Source organism: Pyrus communis, chromosome 6, assembly GCF_963583255.1.
Source record: "Pyrus communis chromosome 6, drPyrComm1.1, whole genome shotgun sequence".
Taxonomy (NCBI): Eukaryota; Viridiplantae; Streptophyta; class Magnoliopsida; order Rosales; family Rosaceae; genus Pyrus; species Pyrus communis.
The window spans coordinates 18,800,620-18,813,851 of NC_084808.1; the positions used below are offsets into that span (position 1 = coordinate 18,800,620).

The window sequence follows — 13,232 nt, forward strand, 5'->3', positions numbered from 1 at the left end:
TTAATACACTTGGATTTGGATGGATTTTAAAATCCTTTAAAATTGTTTAATTGACTACACCTAGATTTTAAAGGATTTTAAAATCTTTTAATTGACTACACCTAGATTTGAATGGATTTCAAAATCCTTTAAAATCTTTTAATTGACTACACTAGGATTTTAAAATCTTTTAAAATCCTCTCAAATCCTAGTTTGACTACATCCCCCTTAATTTTCTCGCCATAGTAAGGACAAATTTAGTGAACAAAATTGGGTTAGTTTTGTGAGAATCGGAGAATATTGCCAAAAGGGCTTTATAGCAAGAAAAATGATTTCTCGCTGCAAATTCCTTAATTTGCTGAAAGAACAATTTGTTGTAATGTATATTATGACACATGATGTACCACACGACGTGTTTCGGACACACATAAAAAATTTATCCATTTGAGATGTATAAGAGAGAATAATCAATTATTAATTATAAGAAAAAAAATTAAAGAGACCTATAACTAATAAATACAAATCATCCCTACCTATTTTACATTGCAATAATCAATCTTAATTAAAGTGCTTGATTCCTACATATAGAAATGAAACTCACCTATACTAATGTGTAACTAGGTGTGTTAAGGGCGTTGTACACGTATTAGATGATTTCTTCTTTCTTGATTACCATTTGACATTTGTCATTTGCCAAATACATGCAGTTTATACGTGCCAATTTAGCAGGTAAGAAAAGTTTCCACAACAAAACATGCAGGTGGTGGTTCTTCTCTAAAAACACTATATCCCAGTGCTCCGGAACTTTCCCAATACCAGACACAAAAAATGGCGAGAGAAAAGAAAGGAAATCCAAAGAAAAGAACAGAAGGCAGTGCAGCAATCAGCAGCAAAAACAAAGAGAAAAGAGAAGGATGCAACAAATTCCTACAACTTCCAAAGGCTTTGATCGTGGAGATTCTCTCAAGGGTATTGTCCATCAAAACCCTCCTGAATTGCAGGTGCGTTTGCAAAGAGTGGCTTTCTTTAATTTTCGACCCTGAATTTACTCGTCTCCACGCTTCAAGATCACCCATTGGCATCTTGATCAAGACCTATCCCCCTATAAGAAAATCTAGGAGACTTGATTTCACCCATATACTAGATTCTGCTGGTTCTGATTTGCAGCTCGAGAAAATAAGGTTTAGTCCCAAAAATAGCCTGCCCATCGGGGCCATGCCCGAATTTCGCTTGATAAACTCATGCAATGGCTTACTTTGCTTTTCTGGAGCTAATAGAGATTACCCCTGTTTTGTGTGCAATCCGATTTTAGGTGAGTATATTACTATCCCACATACTGATAACACTCGAAATCGAAATAGTTGCTTTTTCGTTGGACTTGGTTTTAGCTCCGCGATGAATGAATATAAGGTGTTGCGAATGACCAATGGGACCGAGGCTGAGGTTTACACCATTGGTTCGGGAGTGTGGAGAAGTATTGGAAATGCTCCTGGGGACATTGATCAGTTGCCATTCAATGCTTTTCTGCATGGAGCGCTTCATTGGGTTTCATATAGTAGTAAAAGTCCCGAGTTTATACACTCTTTCGACTTTGAAACAGAACAGTTTCGACCCCTACCCGTCCCTAGCTTACCCGTGAATCAATTTTCGGATTGTTTCCTTTTGGAAGTGATAGGAGGCTGTCTCCATTTGTGTGTGTTTGGGGACGATTGTAGTAAATTTGACATGTGGGTAATGAAGGAATACGGTGTCCAAGAGTCTTGGACTAAAGTTCTTGTTTTCGAAAAACTGTACGATTGTGTAAAGGAACTGTGCTGTGATGTGTATGAACCAATTATGTATTTGAGTAATGGGGAAATCCTGATGTTGTACAATAACCGCGCTGTAGTTTGTTATAATGGAGAAAGAAAGAGTTTCAGGGAAATAAAGATTACTTGGACTCAGGCGCCCTTTGAGGCCATTGCCTACAGTCCATCCTTTGTTTCACTCTACAATGTCTCAAATGGTGAAGATATGAAGAGGTACTAAGTTTACATTCCAAATATAGACATGTAGTAATCTAGTTACATTTCTTTACTGCGACTTTTATTTTTCGCTTTCTGAGTGTTGAATTTAATGTTTCTTAGGCAAATCCAACCTTCGAATTTAATGTCTAATTATCTTCTTGAGTCCTTAGCACTTCTACATTCCTAATAATATTTGAACACTTTTGAGAAGAAAAAGACAACATGTTATTCATATTACTCATAATACATGTAACAAGTTCACTGCCTATTATCTATTGAGACATTAAGAATACAATTTTTCAAAATTTCTCATCATGAACCAACTGGGGTAGCCCATTGGTGAGGGTGGGTAGGACGATGAGCAGGAGTAGGTTAAGTCAAGTGTTCCACGTACCAATGTATGCTTGATTTCTGTTCAGACGAAATTGACGATCAGTTTTGTTATTGTATATTTTGTTCTAGCATTTTGTTATCTAGGAATTTGAAAAAATAAACGGATGCTTCAATAGTGGTTGAGACATTGGTCACTGATACACTCTTTTTGGCATGCTTACCATGTGTGGCATGAAGGGTACAACGACATGAGAAATGGCTGTTTGCTGAAGGGAGTTACAATTCTGCCAGTTCTTGGATGCCACCCCGAAAGTACACAAAACTGAACTCAGGTTGTGGCTGTCCTTTTGGAGAGGATCTTCCTTGAGCCGTAAGTTCTTCGGTGCGTTGTCATAGTTCCTATTATGAATCTGTTTTCTTGTGCCTGTTTGATGGTTATTTTATCCTTTTAATTTCATTTCCTGAATGCATGCTGAATGATTTTGTTTCTTTTCAGCTGGATTTCACTGAGTGCATTCACTCTATATGATCGGCACTTGGGTTTTGTTGTAATAGTTAAGGGATCCCAATATCTCAACAATGTTTTGAGTAGCTCTTCTTCGATCTTCCACAGCAAATAAAGAAGAAGACTGCCTTTTTGTTAAGTAGCCATCAGAAAAATTCTGCTTGTATATGCAAGTGATGGCTTGTCTAGAGGACAACGGCGATCGGAAACTTTTGTTAACGTCTATTCTATAGTAATGTGTAAGTGTGAGCCGGGGGTTGCCCATATGGTAACGTCTGTTCTATAGTAACGTCTGTTTTGTTAACGTCTGTTCTATAGTAACGTCTGTTTTGTTAACGTCCGTTTATTCGTTCCTTTTTCCGTTGCTTTTACCTGAATGAAGAAGCTTTCTCTTCACCTCTTCCTTATATATCACACGAACTAAGACTTATAATGTGTTTGAGCAAAAAAAAAAAAAGTACTTTGTTAAATATTTGTAACACATATGCTCGAAAATTTCAGTTATCAACTGCATTTTGATCCACTGAAACAGATTTACGATGATTACAAACTAATTTCATTCAGCTTTTGGAGCTAATTCTTGATTCCCACTTGTAAGATTTTTACCACCCGCAAAAGTAAGAATAAAAACACTTAAAATACTTAGTACAAGGTAATTGTAGTATAGTCGACTCTAGCAAAATCATTTTCCACTGGGATTGAATGATTAATTTAGGTTAAAATCAATTTCTTGATAAGATTTTTACCACCTGCAAAAGTAGGGATAAAAAACACTTAAAAAACTTGCAAGAGTACAAAGTAATCGTAGTGTAGTCAACTTTAGCAAGGTCGTTCTTCCCAGAGATTAAATGAATAATTTATATTAAAACCAAATCTTAATTAATTATTTGGAAACAAAGTTTAGAAAACATGATTTTATAACCTAAAATATTAAAAACGAATTTAATTAAAAATAATTAAATAAATTGGTAAAGTAAATAAAACAAAAGAAAATAGTTTGAAAATCTATTTAAGCATTAGGGTTCCGCCACCACCTTAACAATCCTGCGTAATTCTTCCAATTACTTATAAATTACTCATACATATTTTGAAGGTTAGGTTTTCCTAAATATGTCATACTTGGAACCTCCATCATAGAACATATATTTAACATGCAACCTATCCATAGTGTCTAGATCGAATGTGAACATGCATGACTCATTAAGTTTTGTGAAAACCTTTTGAAAAACCATATAACCCTTAAGACGTGTCGTTCATCCTAAGAAGTTACACATATTAACCACAATAACCTTAGTCAATTTTAGGGACAGTCCTCTGCCAAAATTGCATTAAATTATTTTTCTAAATATCATAATGGTGGCCAATCATCAAGACAAATAGATGTTACAAACACAATAATTAATAATTCAAAATCTGCATGCATAATATCATTAGTAAATTGAAAAGAGACTACATATTATTGCTAAGGCTCGTGGCCTCACCCTAACAAATGGAATTAGTTACGAACAATCATTAAATAAGATATTATTAAGAACATGGATATAAAACACCTTGAAAATAAACTTGAATCGTCAAAAGTTCTGTAAGCCAAATTCTCCAAAGTAGTGCGTTCTTCCTAAAGTGATGCGTTCGTTTTTTAACCTTAATGGCCAAATAACCTTATTTAGACTTACTACAAAATAAAAACCTATCTAAAAAAGGTTTTCTAAAAACTAGGAAACATGATAGAATAAGATAATTAGGAAATACATTCATATTCTAACTTTGGAAAATTTGCCCAACCACAAAGAATCACACGTTTCTGGATCTTCAAGGCTCCAAACCAAGCCCAAAAGGGCTAGATATTATTCACTCTTCACCCAAAAGAACAGCACATCCTTCACAGCTTTGTTGATTTACGTTGATGATATTATTATTACAGGCAACAATTTAGATGCCATTAATGCCCTCAAACGGTTTCTTCATACCCGTTTTCATATTAAGGACCTTGGCAATTTGAAATATTTTCTGGGTATTGAAGTTTCTCATTCAAAAAAGGGATTGTATATTTCACAAAGAAAGTATGCCCTTGAAATAATCAAGGATTGCTGTCTTTTGGGTGCAAAACCCGTCAGATTTCGAATGAAGGAAAGCAAACTTTTGGATAAAGGCAAACTACTCAAAGACCCATCTCCGTATCGAAGATTGGTTGGACGCTTGATTTATCTTACCGTTACTAAACCAGACATCACATACTCCGTGCATGTACTTAGCCGTTTTATGCATCAACCGCGTCAGCCACATATGGATGCAGCACTTCGAATTGTGCAATATTTGAAGTCCGCACCAGGTCAGGGCTTATATTTCCAGTCAGATAGTAATAAGTTAACTTTGAGAGCTTTTTGTGATTCAGATTGGGCCGGTTGTCCGATAACTCGTCGCTCTACAACCGGGTATTGTATATTCTTGGGGAATTCATTGATTTCATGGAGGACTCAGAGGTAGAAAACGGTTTCGCTCTCTAGTGTTGAAGCCTAATATATAGCCATGGCTGGGACGTGTTGTGAGCTCATTTGGTTGCCGTATTTGTTAACAGATTTGCATATACCCATTTCAAGGCCTGCTATTATGTTTTGTGATAACCAGGCAGCATTGCACATTGTTACCAACCTTGTCTTTCATGAGAGAACACGTCATATAGAGATAGATTGTCATTTCATTCGGGACAAGATTTTAGACGATTTTATAACTACTCGATATGTCAGTTCTTCTCAACAATTGCCAAACATATTTACAAAGGCCTTAGGCAAGGAAAAATTCTCATCAGTGTTGTGCAAGTTGGGAGTTCTTGACATTCACTCTCCAACTTGAGGGGGAGTGTTAGAAAGTCAATGTAATTAGATAGGAAAGAATTATATGATTGATTTGTATTTGATACTTTCCATTGATGTATTCCTAGATCGTAGGTCTTCTTGTTGTACAAGGAAAGCTATTGTATATATTTTGTGTTCTATCAATGAAAGGATTATTCTGGCCAAATACGTTTTCTACATATTCTCGATTCTGTTTCGTTACATAAGATATGGGTTGCCTTTTAATAAAAATGTTAAGTGGAAAAAGGTGTTCTTTGTTTAAATATGACTTCAGGTCATCAGCGTTGTGTGTCTTGCTGAACTACAGAACATTACAAAACCTCTGAGTTTCATTGAAAGAACTTTCCCCTTGATGCTATGTAGTAATAATCAAAACAGTATATCGACAACAATTCCTAACAAGCTTAATGACTTTTAGTGGTACAAGGATATGTTTATTAAGAAAATCTGCACGTTGATTGCAAATACTGTGATCGTTTTGCTATTTACATATCGGAATGAACCTCTTTGCAGTGCTGTCGCGACTTGCGATACATATTTAGAGTTGGATTTAATTCAAGCTTTTGGTTAACTGTATATGCATTTGTAAAATACATGGATGTTTTTAGAGGGAGCTGACTTGGTAACTGAATTTTTCAATTCATTGCGGCATGCTTGCCCTACGATATGCAGGAAGTTCTCTGGCAGGTCTGCTTGTTCTCATTGGAATAACCTAAATTCCGATGTTTGGGGTATGGGTTGAATGTTGAATCCCTGTGATTGCTGTTGTTTCTGCCTCTTCATGGTTGAAAAATATGTTTCCATAATGCGTCAACAATGCTTTGATGCTGGTTCCTTGTGAAGATTCTTTCGTTGATCGTGTAAAGGCCGCTGTAATGCTGAAGCAGTTATTCCTTTTGTTTCCTCATCAAAGACTAGAGCTGCATGCCTCCAGAGACCAAACTGCGAGTGAATGAGCTTTTATTATTACTTATGTACTCTATTCTCCTCCTAATTTTAACTCTAAGCCATATTCCAAGTTATATATACAATATGAATTAGTAAATCGCCTTCTGATATAATTTTTCAAAACAAGATGATAATGAGTATTTGTTTGGATTAAACTATAGATTCGGTTCAGTTTGGTTTGGTTTGGTTTACAATTGGATTTGAAATTTTCAACCTAGTTTTTGACTGATATTTTCGGTTGGGATCATATAAAATATACCGGACCAGACCGTCTGCGTGTTCAACGCTGTTGGTTTACATAGGAGTTGGGTTTCTTTTTCACTACAGTGTAACATATTTCATGTGTGATGTGTCTTAAAAGAAGAGTATTTGGTGAAATTGAATTCTGTATTTCAACTCAATGCTAGTATTACATCTTTATACAAGATAGGATGAATCAGGATCCTAGACTGTCTCTTATAATTATGTCTATTATACATACAGAAAAGGAAGGAATTAAGGTCAATCAATTTACAATATTCATCGGCTTATTTCTTGGAATTATCTTCAACACTCGCCCTCAAGCTTGAGTGTATATTGATGATACCCAATTTGGCAAGTAAAGCTCCAAACTGTGGTGAATTCATTGTGTTAGTGAACAAATCCATAGCATGAATTGTGGTTCAAATATGGGATATTCATATCATGCCTTCATGAATTTTTTTCTCGTACCAAATAATAATCAATCTCAATGTGCTTCGTATGTTCGGGAAAGATTGGGTTCGAAGTGATGTGCAATGTTGCTTGGTTATCAGACAACAACATAACAGGTTGTTCATGTTCAATTTTCATGGTTATCAGACAACAGCATAACAAGTTGTTCATGTTGAATTTTCAAGTCTCTTAAAGCATTCTTCAACCATGTAACTTCACAACAGGTGGTGGCCGTGGAGCAATATTTGGCCTTGGCCGTTGAACGAGTTACTACAGTTTGCTTCTTCCTCTTCCAGGTGATTGCCCAAGAAATATACAATAACTTGTTACTGATCGTCTCATATCTTTGAAACAAGCCCAATCTACATCACAGAATGCTCTTGGCTGCATTGTGCTTTTGGCAGACAGAAGAATGCCTTATCTTGATGGTCTTTTGAGGTACCTGAGAACCAAAAGTGCTGCCTCATGTTGTGGGACTCATGGCTTGTCCATAAATTGACTAAGCACATGAACAAGATAAACTAAGTTAGGTCTAGGTTAGGTCTGGTAATCCTTAAGTAGATCAATCTTCCCACAAGACGCCTATATGATGACAGGTCGCTTAAGAGCTCTCCATTAGTCTATGTGAGTGCTAAATTTGATTCATTGCAAACTTCCCTGGTTTAGCTCCCAAAAACCCAAGTTCTTCAAGTATCTCAAGTGCATATTTCCTTTAAAATAATGAAATGCCCTTGGATGATCGGGCCACCTCGATGGCTCGATACCCAAGAAATATTTGAGTTGGCCGAGACTCTTGAGGTTAAATTATTGCTTGGATAGAAAATGTTTGGTTGCTTCAATGTGTTGTATGTTGTTGCCTACCAAAATTACATCATCCATAAATACAAGAATGACAATGAAACTACCTTTGTGGGATTGGACGAAAAGTGAATAATCCACCTTTGATTGGTTGAAACCAGCTGCCTTGAAAGCTGTAAAGAGCTTCAAAAACCATTGTCTAAAGGCTTGTTTCAACCTATACAAAGATTGACTAAGCTTGCATACTCGAGTCTCCCCTTTCGTCTGAATCCAAGGTAGTGACAAGAACACATCCTCATCAAGGTCACCATGCAAAAACGATTGTTGACATTAAGTTGGCAAACATGCCAACTTTGAATAGCAACAACAGTAAGAACCTCATGAAAGGTGACTAGTTTGGCAACCGGAGCAAATGTCTTGTGATAATCATCCTTCGATTTGACTATATCATTTGACCACTAAGCAAGCTTTGTAACAATCTGTAATGCCATCAGGTTTTAACTTCGAGTAATACTATTCATACCACATGTTTTTTATACCACATTTCTATACAACCTGTTGACCCTAAAAATTACAAAGCCTACGTGGCGCGTATGCCGAGTAATTAATAAACTAACTACGTCCTTCAATTGTATGCGGGGCGTGCCAACTCATCGGCTGAGCTCGGCCGATGAGTAAAATGTGTTGATGTTGCGTTAAACGCGTTGCTGACTTCTTGATCTTGCGACTGCGGCCGAGGATGGAACACGTCTCGGTCTTCAGGTTATAGAGCCTGAAGATAAGGCTGCTAGTTTTGCGAAGTTCAATATCAAATTCGACTTTCAATGTGCTGAATGTAGTAACCTGTAACACCTCACTTCGCGGAGATGGCTAATGAGATGACCTCTGCCAATAAGGATTCGAAAATCCTTTTCGACCGAGACTTAGATAGATAACCAATCGACCTCGACGCAATGCTGTTTATCCAAACTAAAGGTGCTCCGAGAACGGCTGATTCTACCGCAACAGTGCTGTTTATTCAAACTGAAGATGTTCGCTGGTTGCCTTCACAATGTTGTTTATCTAAACTGAATGTGTGTTGGCGGAAAAAAGAAAATAAAAAAATCTCAAGATGTTTGAGAGGTTTTGCGCAGGGTAGTTGTGTGTTGAATTGGAGGGCCTCTTCCGTTGTTTGTAGCCTTGTATTTATAGGGACGAGTATGCACTGGTTGATAAGCTGGTAAAGACTACCATGTTATTAGAACTCTTCCACTGATTTGAGCCTCAGATAAGCCTTACTCCTCCCAAGACTCTGAACTTAGCCAAAAATACAACCAAATCCGATCCTTGTGCTTAGTCTTATCAGTTATCACATCGAATCCCCAAATAATCCGCATGCTTAGAGATGAACAAATAAATATGGCCTTATTATTATTATTACATATATATATATATAGTTAGCCCAGTCCACACGGCATGCAGACTATATGGCCTAATCCCATCATCAATTCTTATGGCCTTGTACTCAATCTGACAACACCATCACCATGCATTAAAAACCTAGCCTACCTAGGTTTCTCATCTCATCCTCACATCATCACCAAAAGCCATCATCTCTATTGTCGTGCATGCATTCTGATCAAATGAATGAAATTCATTTTAAGCTTCCAAGTGCCGTCAAACATCCCAAATCAATTCGAACTGTATTGCTTTGTTTGAGATATAAATTGCATCCTATTTATCTGGTTTAAGAAGATGCCAATAAGATAATTATTATGATAAAATCCATAATATTATCCTTTAGCAAAAATATCTCCATTTTTCCATCCGACGGTTACCATGCTCACTCAATGGCCTTGATTACTCGGGCCGATGGTGTAAAATCGGGTCCAAACATTGCCCCCCAATTTCCTTGAACTTCAGCTCGTAGGCCGAATGGTTAAGGAAATTAGCGCAGTCGAAGAACTCTCGTATCACTGATAATGAAACCTTCTTTTCGACAACAACATCTCTGTATTGCCAACGTTGTGGTCTTCCTCGGCTGCCACAATTTTATACAAGGCTTGGCTACTTTAATAAATAACCTCTTCGACCATCTCGAAAAAATTTGGACCAAGGAAAACCAAATGCCATCGAGGGTTGAGATATATAGGTAACCTGATTACCTAATATAATTTGTCGGCCATGCATATATATATATATATATAAAGAACCTGTACTGAGCACTAGTTCGCCGAGCTCGGCATGTATGATATAGGTTGAAAAGAGTTGGGGGTAAAAGGTCGAGGGAAAAATCTTCCTTGACAGCTCGTTCCTCGGCCATGCATATCCATACATACATACATACATACATACATACATACATACATACATATATCCAATGTCAACAACGCATTTGATTTTTGTTCCTATGGCCAAAAGCATTCTTTCGGTCACTTTGGCCAAAAGCATTCTTTCGGCCAATTCAGCCAAAAGAATTTCTTCGCCCAATTCGGCCAAAAGAAAACAGATAAATACTCGCTGGCCCCCTTATTTTCTTATGCATCATTGGCTCAAACAACTAGATGGATAAGAATATATAAAAACTGAAATCTAAAATACAGGAATAAAAGTGGCTAATCCATGAGAAGGAGAAGGCCAACAATGCTTTATCCCAAGCCGAGATCTTTTTATATCAAAATTTTCACTTTGAGTATTTTCAAGGCCAAATAAAATAACACCTCCAAATGTGTTTGGCTTGATGAAAGATTTTTTATCAGTCGCCGAATGTGTTGAACAATTATTATGCCCCCCAGGCATAATTACTTCGTTAATTTCAGCCTTTAACTCAAATAACTAAGCCGAACGGGATTGCTCCATATCGGTTTTATTGCCAATAACCATATCGACTGTCATGGTTTTAGCATCTAAAACCATGTCTTCAATTACCATATCAATTGATGTGGTTTGTTCATCTGACGAATAATTTTCATCATTGGAGCACTCATTTGACGAATAATTTTTGAAGTTGATTTGTGGCTCAGAAACTGGAACTTTTTCTTCTAGGCTTACCACAATTTCAGTATTGACTGAAAAAACAGGTGGCCTAGGTTCGTCTTCGGCCGTCTCGGCAATCTTCTTAGGTCGAATGTTAGTTGTGGCCGAAGTGAAAAATTGCGCCCCGACCTTTTGATCCAACCATTCTTCAAATGGAATTGATCGGTAGTCAGAAACGTAAGGAAAACAGTCTTCATCTAGTCAGGCATTAAATCGAGTCCTATCTTCGTTTACCCATTGCTTTTGTAGGGTAACAAGAGCTTCTATTCTCAACATGATTTTTTTCCTAGCTCTTACGCCACGAAGAATTTTTACCGCTTCCCATGATCTTTTATCATCCTCAAGGCGTTTTGTACTCTTTTCACTGTTTCTTTTCAATTGCGCAAGAAGCTCATGCAATCGGCTAAATGGAGCCGGATTGGAATCTTGATCTATCATATGAACTTCGTAGTTTTAGCACTAGGTCCCACTGGGCGTGCAAAAATGTTGACCCTAAAAATTACAAAGCTTACGTGGCGCACAGGGCGAGTAACTAATAAGCTAACTACGTCATTCAATTGATGTGGGGCGTGCCAACTCATCGGCCAAGCTCGGCCGATGAGTAAAATTTGTTGATGTTGCGCTGAACGCGTTGTTGACTTCTTGATCTTGCGACTGCGGCCGAGGAAGGAACAAGTCTCAGCCTTCGGGTTCTAGAGCCTGAAGACAAGTCTGCTAATTCTGCGAAGTTCAATATCAAATTCGGCTTTCAATGTGTTGAATGTAGCAACCTGTAACACCTCACTTCGCGAAGATGGCTAATAAGATGACCTCTGCCAATAAGGGTTCGAAAATCCTTCTCGACCGAGACTTGGATAGATAACCAGTCGGCCTCGACGCAATGCTGTTTATCCAAACTAAAAGTGCTCCAGGAACAGTTGATTCTACGGCAACAATGTTGTTTATCCAAACTGAAGATGTTCACCGGTTGCCTTCAAAGTGCTATTTATCCAAATTAAAGATGTGTTGGCGGAAAAAAGAAAATAAAAAAAATCTCAAGATGTTTGAGAGGTTTTGCGCAGGGTAGTTGTGTGTTGAATTGGAGGGCCTATTATGTTGTTGGTAGCCTTGTATTTATAGGGACGAGCATATGCTGGTTGATAAGTTGGTAAAGACTACCATATTATTAGAACTCTTCCACTGATTTGAGTCTCGGATAAGCCTTACTCCTCCCAAGACTCTGAACTTAGCCAAAAATACAACCAAATCTGATCCTTGTGTTTAGTCTTATCAGTTATCACATCGAATCCCCAAATAATCCACATGCTTGGAAATGAACAAATAAATAGCCACCAATTATTATTATTATTATTATTATTATTATTATTATTATTATTATTATTATTATATATATAGTTAGCCTAGTCCACACGGCATGCAGACTATATGGCCTAATCCCATCATCAATTCTTATGGCCTTGTACTCAATCTGACAACACCATCACCATGCATTAAAAACCTAGCCTGCCTAGGTTTCTCATCTCATCCTCACATCATCACCAAAAGCCATCATCTCTATTGTCGTGCATGCATTCTGATCAAATGAATGAAATTCATTTTAAGCTTCCAAGTGATGTTAGACATCCCAAATCAATTCGAACTGTATTGCTTTATTTGAGATATAAATCGCATTCTATTTTTCTGGTTTAAGAAGATGCCAAGAAGATAATTATTATGATAAAATCCATAATATTATCCTTTAGCAAAAATATCTCCATTTTTCCATCCGACAGTTGAGAACCATACTCACTCAATGGCCTTGATTACTCGGGCCGATGGTGTAAAATCGGGTCCAAACACCACCTTAGGTGGCATTTAATGTGGACAGGCACATCAGATGAAAATTTTGCAAAACCCAAGGAAAGGAAGGAGAAAGACTCCTCGTATACCACAATCATCATTTTATTAACTGGTTTTTCTTAATTATTAGTTTATTAAATAATGAACTAAATTTAAAAATCTAATTAATTCAAATGATGTGGCTGACTACATCAAATGTCACCTAAGGTGGTATGAAAATGTGGTACAAAAACATGGTATGAATATCATTACTCTTTAACTTCA

The 13,232-nt window shown here is 37.1% G+C and overlaps 1 protein-coding gene across 1 annotated transcript; it reads left to right on the plus strand.

Annotated features, from left to right (window-relative positions):
- The first annotated feature begins 807 nt into the window (after positions 1-807).
- Positions 808-2,007, plus strand: LOC137736166 (F-box protein At3g07870-like). Its single transcript, XM_068475491.1, has one exon. It carries the CDS (start codon positions 808-810, stop codon positions 2,005-2,007), a length of 1,200 nt encoding a protein of 399 aa, XP_068331592.1.
- Positions 2,008-13,232: the final 11,225 nt, after the last annotated feature.

What these genes read in the sequence shown, in the direction of transcription:
- LOC137736166 (XM_068475491.1), top strand. Translation starts at nt 808, where the DNA reads ATGGCGAGAGAAAAGAAAGGAAATCCAAAGAAAAGAACAGAAGGCAGT.